Source organism: Phycodurus eques, chromosome 8 (genome assembly GCF_024500275.1).
Source record: "Phycodurus eques isolate BA_2022a chromosome 8, UOR_Pequ_1.1, whole genome shotgun sequence".
Lineage (NCBI taxonomy): Eukaryota > Metazoa > Chordata > Actinopteri > Syngnathiformes > Syngnathidae > Phycodurus > Phycodurus eques.
This window is the reverse complement of record NC_084532.1, coordinates 1,767,830-1,784,974: the sequence shown is the minus strand read 5'-3', so window position 1 is coordinate 1,784,974 and position 17,145 is coordinate 1,767,830. Positions and strand designations below refer to the sequence as shown.

Below are 17,145 nucleotides of genomic sequence, written 5' to 3'. Positions count from 1 at the left end.
CACTTTCTATCACATCAGTGATTGGCAGACTATCTTGTTATCTTCTTGCCCCGTTCATGGAGCGAACACAAAAGCACAAGTGCTTCAACTGCCACAATGATCGCTACGCTTCCGGTGCTTTGTTTTGTCGAGGATACAGGAGCATCACAGAGAGATGGGACTCTCTTTAGCGTGAAACATGCATCGCACTCGATAATGTGCTTCATCTTCAGGTGATTTTACACGGATATGCCTGTCTTCGTCGCAACATCTTTCATACAAGTTTTGCAGACTACTGTTGTTTCCAAATGATAGATGTTCTGTGCCCTTTTTGAGGACTATTTCTGGCTCTCGAGTTATGAGTAGACTTTACACCGATTTTATGGGCCTTTTCGGTATCGGCCGATAATTAGCATTTAATGCTGATCGGCTTTAATGTCATAGTTCGCCGATCCGATCAATGACGTCATTGATCGGCTCCGCAAAAGACATTTACTCCGCGTCGCCATTATGCACAGTATATTTGAATCGAAAAGCTAGTTTATTTTTTAGCCTTGTCGCATGTCTTTTGACGTAGACCTGTAAATAACTGACGGCCAATGAAGTTATTTATAAAAAATAAAAACGTCGGCGTTGTGGAACAGACAACACGCCTGAGACAGACAACACGTAATGCCCGAATCAGACTACAAGGCAAATTTGCTCTTTCACGCTTGCACTATGTCAGACTACTGCAATAAAAGCTTGTATTCCGATACCACCGCATCCCGTTTTTACAATCAGTGGGCTTTATCTCGTCAACTCAAATGCGACCGGATACACTCGTTACCGTGGCGACCACAACAAGAGTGGATCGCCCCGACTGTATTATTTGAGCAAAATGGGGGAAAACATGTGTTGGTGGTCACCGGTGCTCAGGACAGGAGAGGACGTTCGTTTAAGGCTTATGTTCAGTTACTTTTAATACAATACGGCTCGCAAGCAGGCAACAAAACGTTATGTAGCCTAGCGAGCTAGTGGTATCACGAACAGTTCTACGTAAGCATGCCTCCGGTCTGTCGACTTATGCTCTAAAGTTTCGGTGTGGGTGAAGTAATTTAATTAAAAATAAAGTAATTACAGTAAGTTAGCACCCATTATTTCTGTCATATTGTAATGTTGGTTTGACCTGACTGATTAGAATACACGATCTGACGAGAGCAGTGATTTCCAACCTTTATAGAGCCAAGGAACATATTTTACAATTGAAAAATCTCATGGCACACCAACAAACAAAAATGTCACAAAAAGTGGATACATTAAGTACTGTGTTTACTTCCTGCCATCTAATAGAAGACCATTAATTTGTTCTGTCAGTCACTATGTCTCACTGGCATAGGAGGAACAAAGATACATTATTTATCCATCCATCCATTTTCTGAACCGCTTCTCCTCACTCGGGTCGCGGGCATGCTTGAGCCTATTCCAGCTGTCATCGGGCAGGAGGCAGGGTACACCCTGAACTGGTTGCCAGCCAATCGCAGAGCACATAGAAACAAACAACCATTCGCACTCACAGTTATGCCTACGGGCAATTTAGAGTCTCCAATTTATGCATGTTTTTGGGATGTGGGAGGAAACCGGAGTGCCCGGAGAAAACCCACGCAGGCACGGGGAGAACATGCAAACTCCACACAGGCGGGGCCGGGGATGGAACCCGGGTCCTCAGAACTGTGAGGCTGACGGTCTAACCAGTCGTCCACCGTGCCGCCTACATTATTTATTGTAAATATAATTTTTTGAGCAATTAGGTCCACAAGTTTGTACAGTAAAGGAACAGGTAATTTAAATAGACATATTCCTGTATCGTGATCGGATCGGTGATCAGCATTTTTGGAGCCGATCACCGATTAGAGAGTTTAAAAAAAACGATCGTGTAAAGCTTCGTTATTAGTGTCTTTTCATCCATGTTGTCTCTGCACCACAAGAGCTGCTGCGCAACTTTGACGGGGCAATGAAAAATCAGAGTAGCAAAAGGTACATAAAACAAAATCGATAACCCAATTTTTCCATATTGAGCATCAATAAAATATCAAACAAATCAAGCTTCAAGATATATCACCCAGCACTACTATACTAAAAACGACACCACTAACTATTAAACCATGTCTGTACAAAATAAAGATGCATTTTAACACAGTCAAAACGTGATACAGTAATTTTAACTATAGCAATGCATTCAGGGAAACAGTGTATGCAAATATCCAGGTGCTACACTAGAATCCGCCCTGCCAGAAACTACGCCCGGAAGTTCACCTTGGCTTCTTAGGGGCAGTGTGGTGCAATGTATGCATGGAGCAATACGTTTACTATAAGCTTAAAAAAAAGTAGAAGATGAAAGTCGCAAGAGTACTTTAAGAAACTAGTTTTTCACAGATTCGGAAGAATATATGCCAGAGAGTATTGTTCTATTACCCGTCTCTGTGTGTTGCTACGCCATTGGTGTGTGAATATTCGTGATTTGAAGGCAAATCCCTCCTGGGATCTAACGGTAACTTTAGCTAGCCCATCAATAGGGTTTGCCATAGAGTGTTAGCATCAAGCTAAAACTATGTGTGTCTTGTATTTAAATATACAATGTCTGTAATTTGTTTTGTTGTGCATTTAATTGTATGGTAACCTCCAACTGGGATGTTAATAAACAGCTGAAAGCACACTCAAAAGAACATGTCACACGCCTGGTAATGTACCATATTGACAATAGACTTGATCATCATTTTCTCTTCTGGACAGGATTCGGCTCCTCTTATCTTCACCACAGGTACCTCCATTACTCGTACAGCCTGTAAAAAAAAAAAACAAGAAGGAACTAGATGTCAAATATTTGCAGAGGAAGACATAAGCAGGGGAATGCTTAAGGAATGGTCCAAAGTGTCTGAATGTTACTGTAGAGAAAATTGGAAGGAGGAAAGGGATGTTTTAAGCAAGATGCCTGAAGAGAAAGAAAATTCCAGCCTCAATGAATTGTTTCTAAAGCAACTTCAAATATCATATAATTAGACAAACAGACAATGCACAGCTCGGCCAAGGCTCAAACAACATCCATCCATCCATCCAACCTTACCCGCATATCCTCACTGGGGTCGTGGGGGTGGTGGCACCCATCTCACAGTTACCTAAAAAACCTAACTCATTCTCAACCAATGCCGTCCAAAGACCTCATTCAGAAACTAACTATTCCCTGTCAATGCCGTCTTAAAACGTCAATGGTGTTTTTTAACACGAATGGTTGGGGGAGGGACTTGTGCAGTTTGTGTGTGATCGGCAAGCCTCTGGATAACTGCAATGAGGAATGGCACCCTGTAGAGGGCAACAATGCCTTGAGGTGAATGTCTCTCCCTCAGATTGAACAAGAGGAAAAAGGAGGAGGAGGCGGGGAGGAGGAGACAATGAGAAGAGGCAAGCATAATGGCATAAAAGAGAGAAGACAAAATGAAAAAGCAGTCAATTGACAGAGAACACTTTTGAGACATAAAGACATTGAGAAAAACAGTCACTGAGCAATAAAGGGTTGCTAGTTATCTGGTAATGCCGGTACAATTTTATTTTAATTTTTTTGACAATTGTGCAAAAAGAAGCAGAAGCAGAGTTACGTCGGCCGCACCACAGCTCCAGCCGCTCCACTTCCTGACACAAGGCAGCTGGACAGCGTAAGGGGCAGCTGTGGGGAAGGATGCCTCCTGAAGTCCACAATCATCTGTACAGTCTTGAGCATGTTCAGCTCGAGGTGCTCCACTTCCTGTCGATATGCAGTCTCGTCACAGTCTTTGATGAGGCCGATGACAGTGGTGTCATCTGCAAACTTCAGGAGTTTGACAGCCGGTTGCGTTGCGGTGCAGTCGTTCGTGTAGAGAGAGAAGAGCACCGGCGAAAGGACACAACCTTGGGGCGCCCCGGTGCTGATGCTGCGTGTGGATGAGGTGGCCTTCCCCAGCCTCACCTGCTGTGTCCTGCCCGTCAGAAAGCTGTAAATCCACTGGCAGATGACAGTCGAGACGCTGAGTTGGAGAAGCTTGGAGGAAAGGAGTTCAGGGAGGTTGTTAAACGCAGAGCTGAAGTCCCATGTTGACTGCATCATCCGCAGACCTGTTTGCTTGGTTGGCAAACTGCAGGGGGTCCAGCGGGGGACGTGTGACGCTTTTGAGGTGGTCCAGCACGTGGCGTAGAAAGGACTTCATGACCACAGATGTCAGGGCGACAGGCCTGTAGACATTCTGATTGTAGGTTTCTTGGGGACTGGGATGATGGTGGAGCGTTTGAAACAGGATGGTACTTTGCACAGTTCCAGAGATCTATTGAAGATCTGTGTGAAGACTGGAGCAAGCTGGTCCGCACAGACTTTGAGGCAGGATGGGCACACATGGTCTGGGCCTGCCACTTTGTTAATCTTTTGTTGTTTGAAGATGCGTCTGACATCCTGTTCGTGGATGGTCAACCAGAAGTCAGAGGTGTGATTGTGGTCGGTGGTGCGGCTGGGTGGGTGTGGGGTGTGAAAGTGTCTTTTTCAAATCTACAGTCGAAGGTGTTCAAGTCGTTGGCTAGTCTACTATTGTTCTCAGCATGGGGGGATCGTCGCTTGTCATTGGTCAGCGATTGTAATGCATGCCAGACTGATTTAGAGTTGTTAGCGCTAAACTGTTTTTCCAACTTTGCTGCATAGTTTCTTTCTACAATGTTAATTTCTTTAGTCAGCTGGTTTCTAGTGCAATTATACAGAGCCCTGTCCCCGCTTTGATATGCGTCCTCTTTAGCTTGGCGAAGTTGCTTAAGTTTGGCAGTGAACCATGGCTTGTTATTGAATGTGCGAAATGACTGTTGGTGTACACACATCTTCACAGAAACTAATATAGGATGTGACAGTGTCCTTATATTCACCCAGGCTGCCAGCTGAATTTTCAAAGACACTCCAGTCTGTGCAGTCTCAACAGCTTTGAAGTTCTATCTTTGCTTCATTGGTCCACTTTTTCACTGTTTTTACTGTAGGGTTCGCGCATTTAAGTTCTTGTCTGTATGTTGGTATGAAGTGAATTAAGCAGTGATCAGACAAGCCCGGGGCTGCACGAGGTATGGTATGGTATGAGTTATTTAGCGTAGTATAGCAGAAGTCTAAAATATTATTTTCCCTGGTAGGACAGTCAATGTGCTGCTTGTATTTAGGGAGTTAGTGGTTGAGTTTAGCGTTGTTAAAGTCCCCGAGAATAATGAGGGGTGAGTCCGGGTGGTTTTTTTCAATTTCGTTTACTTGTTCGAGTGTTAGCAGTGCAGCGTTTGTGTTAGCTTGAGGCGGAATGTAAACACCGCTGAGTATGAATGATGTGAACTCACGAGGAGAGTAGAATGGCTTACAGTTCAAAAACAGCGACTCTAAATGTGGGCTGCAGTGTGTGCTGAGCTCCGTGACATCCGTACACCATTTTTCGTTGATATAGAAGCATATCCGCCGCCTTTTGTTTTGAAGCATGACGGCGCCATCGGGGACAGCCTCAGAAAGCCAAGTCTCCGTAAAGCACAGGGCGGCGGAACGTCCGAAGTCTTTACTGGTCTTTATCAGAAGATGATGCTTGTCCATTTTGTTGGGTAGGGAGTGTAGATTCCCAAGGTGGATAGACTTCGAATTCCACTGTAAAATGCTGCCAATTTTGTCTTGAAATTGTTTTCACATCTCCGTCGGGAAACTTCTCCATTGTTCGTGCACTCACTGTCGTGGTCTCGTCATTCTGCACAAATTGCATATCTGTTGTTGACCAATACTGTCCACTCATGTGCTTGACAACTACGTACCTGCACCATTTGCACGATTGTCAATGGACCAGATTATCGCTCCATTAGTCATTTTGAACTGCTCTAAAGTGCTAGATGACTGAATCATTTCCACAATTATCATTGTATCGCCATTACCAAGTTACCAGTAACCTTTCATTGCTCAGCGACTCTCTGTTGTGTGTTTTTGTTTTCAAGTCTCAAAAGTATCCATCCGTCTATTTTCTTAGGCTTATCCGAGGTCAGGTCACGGGGGCAGTAGCTTTAGCAGGGAAGCGCAGACTTCCCTCTCCCCACCCACTTCTTCCAGTTCTTCCAGGGGATCCCGATGTGTTCCCAAGCCAGTCATTGTCTCCTGGGTCGTTCCCGGGGTCTCCTCCAGGAGGTACATGCCCAGAACATCTGACCAGCGAGGCGTCCAGGAGGCAACTTAATCAGATGCGTGAGCCACCCCATCTGGCTACTCTCAATGCAGAGGAGCGGTGGTTCTCCTCCGAGCCCCTCTCAGATGACCGAGCTTCTCACCCTCGCTCTAAGGGAGAGCCCGGACACCTTGCGGAGAAAACTCATTTCGGTCGTCTGTATCCGGGATCTTGTTCTTTCAGTGAGGGTAGGAACGTAGACCGACCGGTAAATTGAGAGCTTCGCCTTACAGCTTAGCTCTTTGTTGACTAAAACGGACCGATACAAAGTTGACATCACTGCAAACGCTGCACCGATCCCCCTGTCGATCTCCAGTTCCATTCTTCCCTCTCTCATGAACAAGACCCCAAGATACTTGAACTCCTCCACTCGGGGCAAAATCTCATCCCCGACATAGAGAGGACACTCTACCCTTTTCCGACTGAGGAACATGTTCTCAGATTTCAACGTGCTGATTTTCATCCCAACTGCTTCACACACGGCTTCATTAAGGCATGATCTCCAACTGTCACTGGAGCAAACAGAACCACATCCTCTGCACAAATCAGAGATGCAATACTGAGGCCACGAAACCGAACACCCTCTACACCTCGGCTGCGCCAAAATAAATTCTGTCCTTTAAAGTTATGAACAGAATCGGTGACAAACGGCAGCCTGGGCGGAGTCCAACCCGCACCGAAAACGAACCAGACTTACTGCCAGCAATGCAGACCAAATGCTGACACTGGTCATACAGGGACCAAAACAGCCCGTATCAGGGGGTTCGGTACCACCTACTCACGAAGCACCCCCCCGAGGAACACGGTCGAACGCCTACTCCAAGTCCACAAAACACGTGGACTAGTTGGGGAAAGTCCCATACACCCTCGAGGGCCCTGCTGAGGGTGTAGAGCTGGTCCACAGTTCCACGGCATAGACGAAAACCACACTGCTCCTCTTGAATCTGAGATTAGACTCAGACAGACGCTCCACTCCAGCACCCCTGAATAGACCTTACCAGGGAGGCTGGGTGGTGTGAGCCCCTGTAGTTGGAACAGATCCTTCAGTGCCCCTTCTTAAAAAGGAGTATCACCACCCCTGTCTGCAAATCCAGAGGCACTGTCCCCGATGTCAATGCGATATTGCAGAGGTATGTCAACCAGGACAGGCCCACAACATCCAGAGGGTTAAGGAATTCCGTGCGAATCTCATCCACCAATGTGGCCTTGCCACCTCGGTGACTTCAGCCCAAGAAATAGGAGAGCCCACCTCAAAGACTCCAAACTCTGCTTCCTCACGGGATGGCGTTTGAAGTATTCTCCTTTGACAAGCACCGAAAACCTTGCAGGCACAGCTCCGGTCGGCCGACTCAGCAATGGAGGCGCGGAACATGGTCCACTTTGACTCAATGTCCCCCGCCTCCACCGGAACATGGGTGAAGTTATGCCGGAGATGGACCGGCATCTTACCCCACCAACCAGCCAACACAACACCAGGTGGTGATCAGTTGACAGCTCTGCCCTTCTATTCACCAAAGTGTCCAAGACACGCGGCCACAAGTCCGATGACATGTCCACAAAATCGCTCATCGAACTGCGACCTAGGGTGTCCTGGTGCCAAGTGTACATGTGGACACCCTTATGCTTGAACATGGTGTTCGTTATGGAGAATGGGGGATTTCCGGCCATGCCATGGGTCTAGTCCCTAAGATTGTAATTCATTTCCGTGGGATTTCCAGCTGGGGATTTCCGGCCCGATTTTTGTCTTATGATGATACCGTTTCCGGTATGATTTCTAGCGGCAGGACTTCCAGCCATGCAATTTCTGGTTTCCGGTGGGGGAGTTCCGGTTGGGTGGGTTTCTGCTGGAGGATTTTAGTCTGGATTTCCGCACTCCTGATAACGTCAACATTTCCGACATAAGCTAATAAATCATCACCAGTCAAATTTTGTCATAAAGTGTGTTCTATTACTCTCTCATATGTACACGTGGCACCAAGACACCATAGGCCGTAGTTTGATGATCAACTTTGTTCATGTCATCGAACTTGCGGCCACATGTCTTGGACAAGTGGGTGTAGAGAGGGGCTGAGTTATCAACTAATAACCACCTGGTGGTGTGTTGGCTCAGATGATGGGGAAGATGACAGTCCAACCTGGCAGACCCAAACATATTGTGATGGTCTGCTGGGACCATCTGACAAGGTCAGGTTCCTTCTGACCTTGTCAGAAGGAACTTCAACTCCCACCTCAAAAAGAACTTCTCCCCTATCCCGATGGAGGCGGATGACATTGATTCCAAGTGGACCATGTTTCGTGCCTCTATAGTTGAGGCGGCCGACCGGAGCTGGGGCCATAAGATAGTCGTTGCCTGTCGGGGTAGTAATCCCCAAACCAATTGTTGGACACCAGCGGTCAGGGACGCCCTTAAACTGAAGGAGTCCTATTGGGCCTTTTTGGCCTGTGGGGCTCCGAAGGCAGCTGATGGCTGGCCAAGCTGAATACTTCAGCACCTTTAAATCTGAGGCCACGGTCCTCTGTCGGAAAAGAGTCAGTGTGTTACTACAGTGTTTGTGTGTGATTATCTGAAGGTAAAGCCCTCCCGTGATCGAATGATCATGTTAGCTAGCCCGTCAGGATTTCCTACATATACATTTATTTATATCAACAAACGGGAGGACCTGACATGGGGAACACACACTGAAGAGCTTGTGAAGAAGGCCCAAAAGAGACTCCACTACCTGAGGGTTCTCAGGAAGAACAACAACGATGAGAAACTGGTGGTGTCCTTCCAGCGCTGCACAGTGGAGAGAATCCTGGCCTAGTGTCTCTGTGTTTGGTTCACCGGCTACACAGTAGGACAAAGGAAAGAGCTTCACAGGGTCATACAGGTCGCCCAGCACATAGTCTGCTGCCATCTCCCTTCATAGTTCCCATTGCCTTGGGAATATTAAGAGGATTCTCCAGGATCCATCACACACAAACTGTTTGAGGGCAGGCGTTTCAGGACCATAAAGACGAAAACAGATCAAGAAACAGTTTCTATCCTTCTGCCATTACCATGCTAAATGCTGCCGAGTTGGGACCGTTGCAAAATGTTGTGTGATTTTTACTTTTTTTAGTATATGGATCACTTCAATTTCATTCTACGATGTTTCATTGCTACAATGACAAAGAAATTCAGATTCTGATTCTTCTTTTGGTGGGCCACAAAATTCCATTTTGGCCGCCGCAAATAGATGTTGGCTTTTGCTGTGCGGAAATTGTGCTGCGCTGTGCTCCTTTTCGTGTGTCTGCTAATGATCCATACCACCGATTTCCTTTCTGACCTGATACTGAAAATACAGTCCCTCAAATGACTTAAGTATCAAAAGTATCAATATTTAATTTTGAGAATCGATCTGATGGTATCAGCGGCATCAACATTTCAGACAGTATCGATCCTGCCATACGCCAGTGACGCTGCTCCACCCGTGTGTGTATTTTCGCTTGGGAACCCCACTCCATTTTGGGCAAAACCTACATACAGTCTTCAGGACCTTTTGAGATTAGGATTTGTCGGGTGGGCGGCCAGGCCACACACATAAGCAATTGTACAAAAAGGTTGTAATTGGCATATGTGGCTGGGTTAATGTGATTGAGCTTAGCCCCAGTTTCAATTCCTGGTTCAACCACCAGAGGTCGACAAACCAAATTAGATCGTAAGGAAAGAGTCGCCAGGTCAAGCATAAGTCTTCTTACGTATATCAATACTATTAAAACCCCTTGTCATAAGTAAACAAACACATACTGAGGTCAACTGCTTATATAATCAATTGCTTGATTTTATATCCTTGAGATAATTTTGATGATTCTCTGTGATGTTATAATTTAGATGTTCTTTTGGAAATCAGTGATAAAAAGTACATCAAGCCTAATAAGGCTGTTATATATTATTTTGATTTTTGTATTACTAATGTACAATGCGTTGGAACAGCTTTTATGCAAAGATTATAACCTGTGCAAGGTTGTCTCTCTCAGGCAATGGAGCACACGAATGCTCTACGAAGTAAGCACGGACCTGTTGAAATGCATGAGAGAATTGTATTCACATGAATGTATACATATTAACTGATAAACATGTATTGCAGAATGCTTAAAGAGATTAATGAGAAGTGATGAAGTGTATTGATTGTGTTCAAGACATATGAAAAATGCTTGTCATTGAATGGATGTATTATGTGTGTAGTCAATAGTATTTACTGTGAACCTATTTTGGGTGAGCAAAAAGGGGAAATGGGTACTTTCCACTAGGATCATGTCAGGACACTGGATGAGTAATGGAGAGATAGATGCTTTCCACTTAGGTCAAGTCAGGACACTGAATGAGTAAGGGAAAAATAGGTACTTTCCACTCAAGTCAAAAAGTTAGGACGCTGGAGGCGGGAGCAGAGGTTATAAAAATCCCTCACACGGACAAACGGGGCTCCTGACTCTCTCGTGATAGGGAGACACACGTTCTTTTTTCCCCTCGCAATGCTCAGGGACAAGCTGGCAGGAGGACTTCATTTTTGAATCTCCTTCTCATTTAATTGGGTAAGACAAAAAAGTGTATTATAATAAGGTAACTAATAGAACCTCTATTGACATTGCGCGGAATGAGGGAAAAATGGCTAGTCAGCTGTTCAGGTGTTCTGATGTCCAAATTATCTTATTATTAATTGGCGTTACGGCTCCGTAGGACTTGATCACTCCTTAAAAGCTCACTCAAAAAGGTAAATACTTATTTTGTGATTTATTACTTTTGAACAACTTCTATTTCTTTCCATTTTTATTGTTCTTATTATTGTTCATTATATATCGCAAACCCATACTGTCATATTATCAATCTAACCTTGTGTAATCACTGAAATAAATACCTTGCTTTAATTCTATTCTATCTTTGTCATTCTTATAAATGAGAATTAATCTCGACCTTAACACTCAACCTCTTATAAAGTGATTGAACTTCGACGAGACCCCTACCACCGGGTCCTATGACTATTTCTAAAAAAGAGTAACTCATCCAAAATCGCCTTCGGCTCGATACCAACACCAATCCGTACGGTCCTGACAAGGACTGTTAAATTTACTAGGTCTTTAACAAATGCCAACGATTTATAAGGGATGGAGCTGCCGTAAAAACGGAGTACTCATTTTAATTATCCTTTCACTCGGTGCGGTTACTCATCAAGGGGTGATTAGTGAGGGCAGACCGGATTGGCTCCGTAAAACTAAAGGCAGTGAGCACACCTAGGCGAATTCATCTCGACACCGGCTTAACAGCTCCTCGTCCCCTCGCGCTCACGCCGTTGGTGCCGGCCGGGGGAGGAAATAAGGGGGGAGCTCGACCCTTTAAACGGAGAGCCGGTCAGGACATTTCTCCCGATTAGTCCTGCGGGTAAGCGAAATCTGATATGTGGCGCCCAACGTGGGCCCAACAAGAAAGTGCCGGGTCTCAACACCTTGAGTGAAGAAGACTCATCAGATGTAGATCTGGACACGATTGTTATTCCCCAAATGGAAGAGTACCATGAGGAACAAAGCAGAAAGGCAAGGTTGACATGGCAGATGACTCCTCTGATCAGAACAGAATCTTTGCCACCTTTGCCGAAGGAAACCAAGAAATGTAGAGCTGGAAATGGGGTGACTATATGCCACCATGTAGGGAGCCCTTGGGACATTTGCGGAGATGCCCTGGTGATATTCACAAGTAAGAGACTGAGACCCTATAGCAAAACATTTTGGACCGAGTTAGACCTTACAGCAGGAGAAGAATACATAACAGAGAAAGAACTAGAATTACAAAAAAGAGGATCGGACTCGAAAGCAGTTGTGATAACCAGTGGGGGAGATTCATCCTACTACATGATAGTACATGTCCCGGGGGAGAAGTGGACGACAGAAATAGACCTAACACAGTATGTGGAAGAAATGACCGAAGCGCTGGAAAGAGGCATTGACAGAGCTTTGGAAAGCGGAGCCGCTCGAATCGTAATAGATGTGAACGGAATAAAGTCGGAAAAAATGTCATGGAAGCTGGCGGAAACAGCAGCAGTCGGGGCTTGTAAACTGAGAGCATTGACCCCAGTAACGTTATCCACCGGAGCTGAATTGGTGGTAGTAATATCACCAAGACAGAGAGGAGAAAGGGTAAATGTGGCAAAAGAAGAGCTGTTAACTCAGATGTTACAAATATCTAGAACTGAGCTACAACTTCAACAGAACCCCGGAGCTAAGCCCAAAACACCGCCTCAGCCAGCTCCACCGACAGAGAGCTACCCCATACCGCCGCCGAGAAGGAGGGGGGAGGAAGTAGAACAAGACCCAGAAATACAAGGACCAGAAGAGGACGAAGAACTGACAGGACTAAATGAGCTGAAAAATGGAGGAAGGGAACCTGGAAGAGGAGTAGTGACCTTTAGTCCAGCTACCTCCACTCCCAGATCGGTAAGCGATTCCTATCGAGCATTGCCTCCACCGACGCCCTTATTCGTACCCAGGGAAAACCCGAAGAGATCACCTAACGAAGCAAGAGAACCATTCGGACAACCGTTGGCACCCGAAGGAAGGAGTGGAAACGAGGGGGACCAAGAGGAGGAAGAATGGGTGTGTGTACCTCTCAGAGTCGAACCTGAAGCCGAAGGAAGGGAAGAGGATTTGGAATCACTGACTTCAGAAGCAGCTCCTAAGGATCCTGAGGACCGGCCTCCCAAAGTTGTTACCAGACCAACACATAAAGGAAAGAAAAACCCCCAACCGATATTTAATATGTACAAAGCCTCAGAGAAACTCGCCAGAGATTTACAATTGGGATTTGTCCAGACTCAGGATGGAAGAAAAACTTTCGTACCAGAGGCGGGGCAAAAAGAATATCTATACCCATTTGTCTGGCTAGAGAGAATGGATGAAAACATGACTTTAAAGGTAAAAATCACATATGGCGAAGCAGCAAATATTCTGCAAACCCCAACGTATCATACGTTGGTGGGACATATGGAATTCACAAAGAATTTCAGAGAAGGCTTCGTGACAATAATGTATGATATGCTACTCAGAAAACTTAAACAAGCGGTATATCAAAGAGCGCAAACTGAATTAAGAGCTGAAGAGGACTTGGAGGAAGACGCGGGGGCAATAACGGCCCCTGTTCACCCTGCACATCAGCCCTCCCAATACATAATACCGCTGGGAATGACAACGGTTGGAACCAACTCCATGTATCAACCAAACAGCACGGAAAGAGATATGCAAGAATTTAGGGCTTTGAAGGAATTGGTCCGGCCAAAGACTCAGAAAGAAACAGCCAAAGACTATTTAATAAGATGTGGCCAATGGTCAGAGAAGCTCCGGGAGGAGAAATAGCTAAGAAGATATGGCCACAATATATTATTGCCAATCCCATAGGACCCAATGAAACATCACAACAAGTCTATGAGAGATGGGTGGATGGTGAAGATGAAGACGAAGAAGCTCACATAGTAAGAGCTAGGGAACAACTCAAACAAGGGGTCACATTATTAAATGTATGGCATAAAACAAAACAGGTCATAGCTCCAAGCAGATATGTTAAAGCGCTACGAATGATTGTGAAAGAAATGGGAAATGAAGCGACTTTCGTGAAAATGGCACCGGATAGCACGGCCCAAAAAAATTTAAGCGTCCATTAAGCAGTGGGATCGACTGACTAAATTCTACGGCGAAAAGAGGAAAGCGGCACCAACTGATTACCGCTCGCGCGGGAATAACCAGCAGTCAAACCAGAGAGCGACGCAGTCTTCCCAAAGAACAAACGAAAGTCAGAAACCAGTTTCCCAGGCAGGACAACAACAAACAGAGAAAAAGAAAGAATTTGGAGCGTATATACCAAAAGAAGAATTCCTTAAAATGACACCAGAAGAAAGGAAGGCCCATCTTGAGGCTCGCAAAGCTGCCGCCTCAGGGGGGCCCAAAAAGTGATGGAAACCGAGCCGCGGGTCATCCTCGAAGGAGTCTATCGGACAGGGGATGAGCTCTATGCAAAGCTGGAAGGAGTACCCTATCTGGTGGACACCGGGGCCGAGGTGTCAATGACCCGTAAAACCTTGAGAAAAATTGGACACCTAAGAGTGAAAGTAGCTGATGGTTCTATTACCGAAATGCCAGTTGGAATTTGGAAAGGAATTGTGTGGATCATGGGACCATACAACCTATTAACACTGCGGGATTTAGAAGGGCTGAATAGGGCTAGGAAAAAATGCTAATGGAAAAGAATGGAGTGAAAGATTAGTAGAATTAGTTAAGGACTTGAATGGGAGGAGCAGGACTGGGAGGCCATCCCCCTCAGAGGAAGTGAATCAACGCCCCTTTGTCGCCCTCGACATTGGCAGAGTGAAGGAAGAGACAAGTCCCCAGAAAGAGAAATGCCCATTACAAGAGGGACAGCGAGTATGGGTCAAGTCACATTGTGCATCTGACGAGCAAGCAGTGAAGACCAAATATGAAAATCCTGACATCGTAGAAGAAGTATTGGACAGAAACACAGTGCGCCTCAAGGAGAGAGGGATCCAAGGGGTAGAGCAGCTTAAACCAATACCAGTCGATTCAGCTAGAAGCCGAAATAGAAGAAAAATATGAGTACTGAAATGGAAGAAGGAGTTCCGCCTTTTGTCAAGTTAGCCATGATGAAAGGTGTTGTGGTCACACGGAGGACTACGAGTGGAATAATGGCTGGAAGAGCATTGAAACTTTTAGATAATGCTAAAAAAGGATATCTATACGAAGGAATAGAGAGTTTGTGTTGGCGCCAGGTGAATCAAGACTGCGTGGCCTGCGGAAGAACCGAATCACGGGCGGACAGGAGACATGAGATGAATCGGAATTGGACCGCAGGATCCCCGACCTTGGAGGAATTGGGACCAGCAAAGGTACTTGACGCTTACATTTGTGAGAGATGTAGAGTAAGAGATTTGCCGAGGCTAAAATTCTATGCTCAATGGGATTGGAACCCGCAAGAAAGTGAGGAACAGAAAAACTGTGAATGTTGGTGGAATGGAGCAATACTACTACATTGCGACCATTGCTGGAGGAGAATCCAGACAGGAGCATTGATATTAGCTGGTAAAGCAGAGGGATGGCAAGTAACCAAAGCGGAGACACCAATAAGCTGGTTACCTCCCATCTTAATGTCCCCAACAAAAAAGGGGATACATAACAGGAAACTAGATATGGGACTATCGAATCTACTTAAAATGAATTGGCCAGAGTGGGCAGAAGACGAACGCCCGGCCAAAGTAGTAGAACACTCTGTACCAGTAGCAACTAAGGTACAATTGGATCCTCAGTACACCTCAAGGAGTGGAACGTCCTGGGAAGTGATAATAGGTAATATTTTAGCTAATGAACATATCCCAATAATCTCCTTGCCCAACATTTCACACGACCGGGAAAGGGGAGGAAACGGCTTGTATACCCATCTTACGCTATTGGATGTAGCTACCAAAAAATTAGAGTATAAAGAAAAGGTGGCCACACTCCAGATGAGTCCCGCGACACCGCACCTGGAGGATCCAGGCCAAACAGCAGTGAAATGCTGGGTGGAAGTCAGAGTTAGGGTAGCCATGGTACCCTATGAAGGAATGTACTCCATAGGAATGGAGTTGTCAGTAGGAACAAATGTCAGAGGAATGGAAAGAGATTTAAGAGGGAACCCTATGAGGGTATTAAGTGAATTAAGCGGAAGGACAGAATTGTTAACGCTGGCAGAAGAGGCAACAGCGAAATTAAGAAATTGGCAAGAGCCAATAGAGGCTCCCTCAGACGATTCAGAAGACAGCGACGAGGAGATTAATAGTTTAAAAGAAAACCTTGGGGAAAAGAAGACAAGGTGCCCCCACCCTGGTTGTAAGGAGGAAGGGCATATACTGCCAGATAGGGCCAGACATCAGTCGCTAAGAGGATGCCCAAGGTATAATGAAAAATGGCCCAAGAAATACCACAGTCCGAGATGGAGGAAAATAGCGCAAGTAATGGAAGCAAGGAAGAGCGCTTCGAAAGAAGACGAGGATTGGACGCCAGAAATGACCAAAAAGAATAAACGACGGAAACCAAACGCGAGGAAATCCTCCCCAAAAAAGGAGGAGGCACAGGAGGCAGAGGAAGACAGCCTAAAATCAACGAATGAGGTTAGTGAAGAAAAATCTAAGAGAAAGCTCTTTCATCTGTGGAAAAGGCCAAGCGACGAGTTAGATTCCTCGTCAAAGGAAAATAAAATAAAACTAAAAGAAGAAAATTAAGTGCGTGACTCGGGAGATCGTGTAATTAGATTGGAAAGGCAAAAGGTTATATAAAGAATGTAATTGGGGGAAAGTTGTTGACAAATTGCAGGAATTATACGATAAAGAAGGAATAATTGGGTTGAAGACAATTGAATTATAAAAGCTACCCCTTAAAAGGGGAGGGGCCTATGTGGAGGTGGATATGTATAATAGGATCGACGCTACTTGACTGGTGGCAAATCCCTAAAGAGGCACAGTCCCACACAGCAAAAAGAAGAAAGAAAGGAATGGATCAACTGAATGCCCTAAGAGCTCGCACGACTGACTTAGAGGAACAAGCGTCAAACCTAGCAGAGGCGTTAAGACTCACGCTAACCGCACTACAAATAGTACAAAAAGGACAAGAGGAGATAACAGCTCTCGTGCTACAACATCGAACCGCATTTATAGAACAGAAACCCTTTCTCACCACTTTGGAAGAATTTACAGAGAAAACAACTGAAAGGATGAGTACTCTAGCAGCCGAGACAACTGACCTGGCCCACAGGATGGACGAAGTAGAAAGACAACTGGATCATTGAAAGGGATATTCGCCCGATTTCACGAACCTAACAGACATTCAAATCATAAAAGATAGAGCCAGATACCCCAACCAAGGAAGCAGAAAAAGGTAAAAAATAATGTTTTGCTGG

At 45.4% G+C, this 17,145-nt stretch overlaps 1 protein-coding gene across 5 annotated transcripts in view; it reads right to left on the bottom strand.

The window, feature by feature from the left end:
• ect2 (epithelial cell transforming 2) overlaps positions 1-17,145 on the bottom strand; it is a 237,404-nt gene that overhangs the window by 203,753 nt on the left and 16,506 nt on the right. For all 5 annotated transcript variants that reach the window (XM_061684632.1, XM_061684633.1, XM_061684635.1 and 2 more), the window contains exon 4: positions 2,709-2,801. In XM_061684632.1, the coding sequence (XP_061540616.1) occupies positions 2,709-2,801 (93 nt within the window). The remainder of the gene's footprint in view (positions 1-2,708; positions 2,802-17,145) is intronic.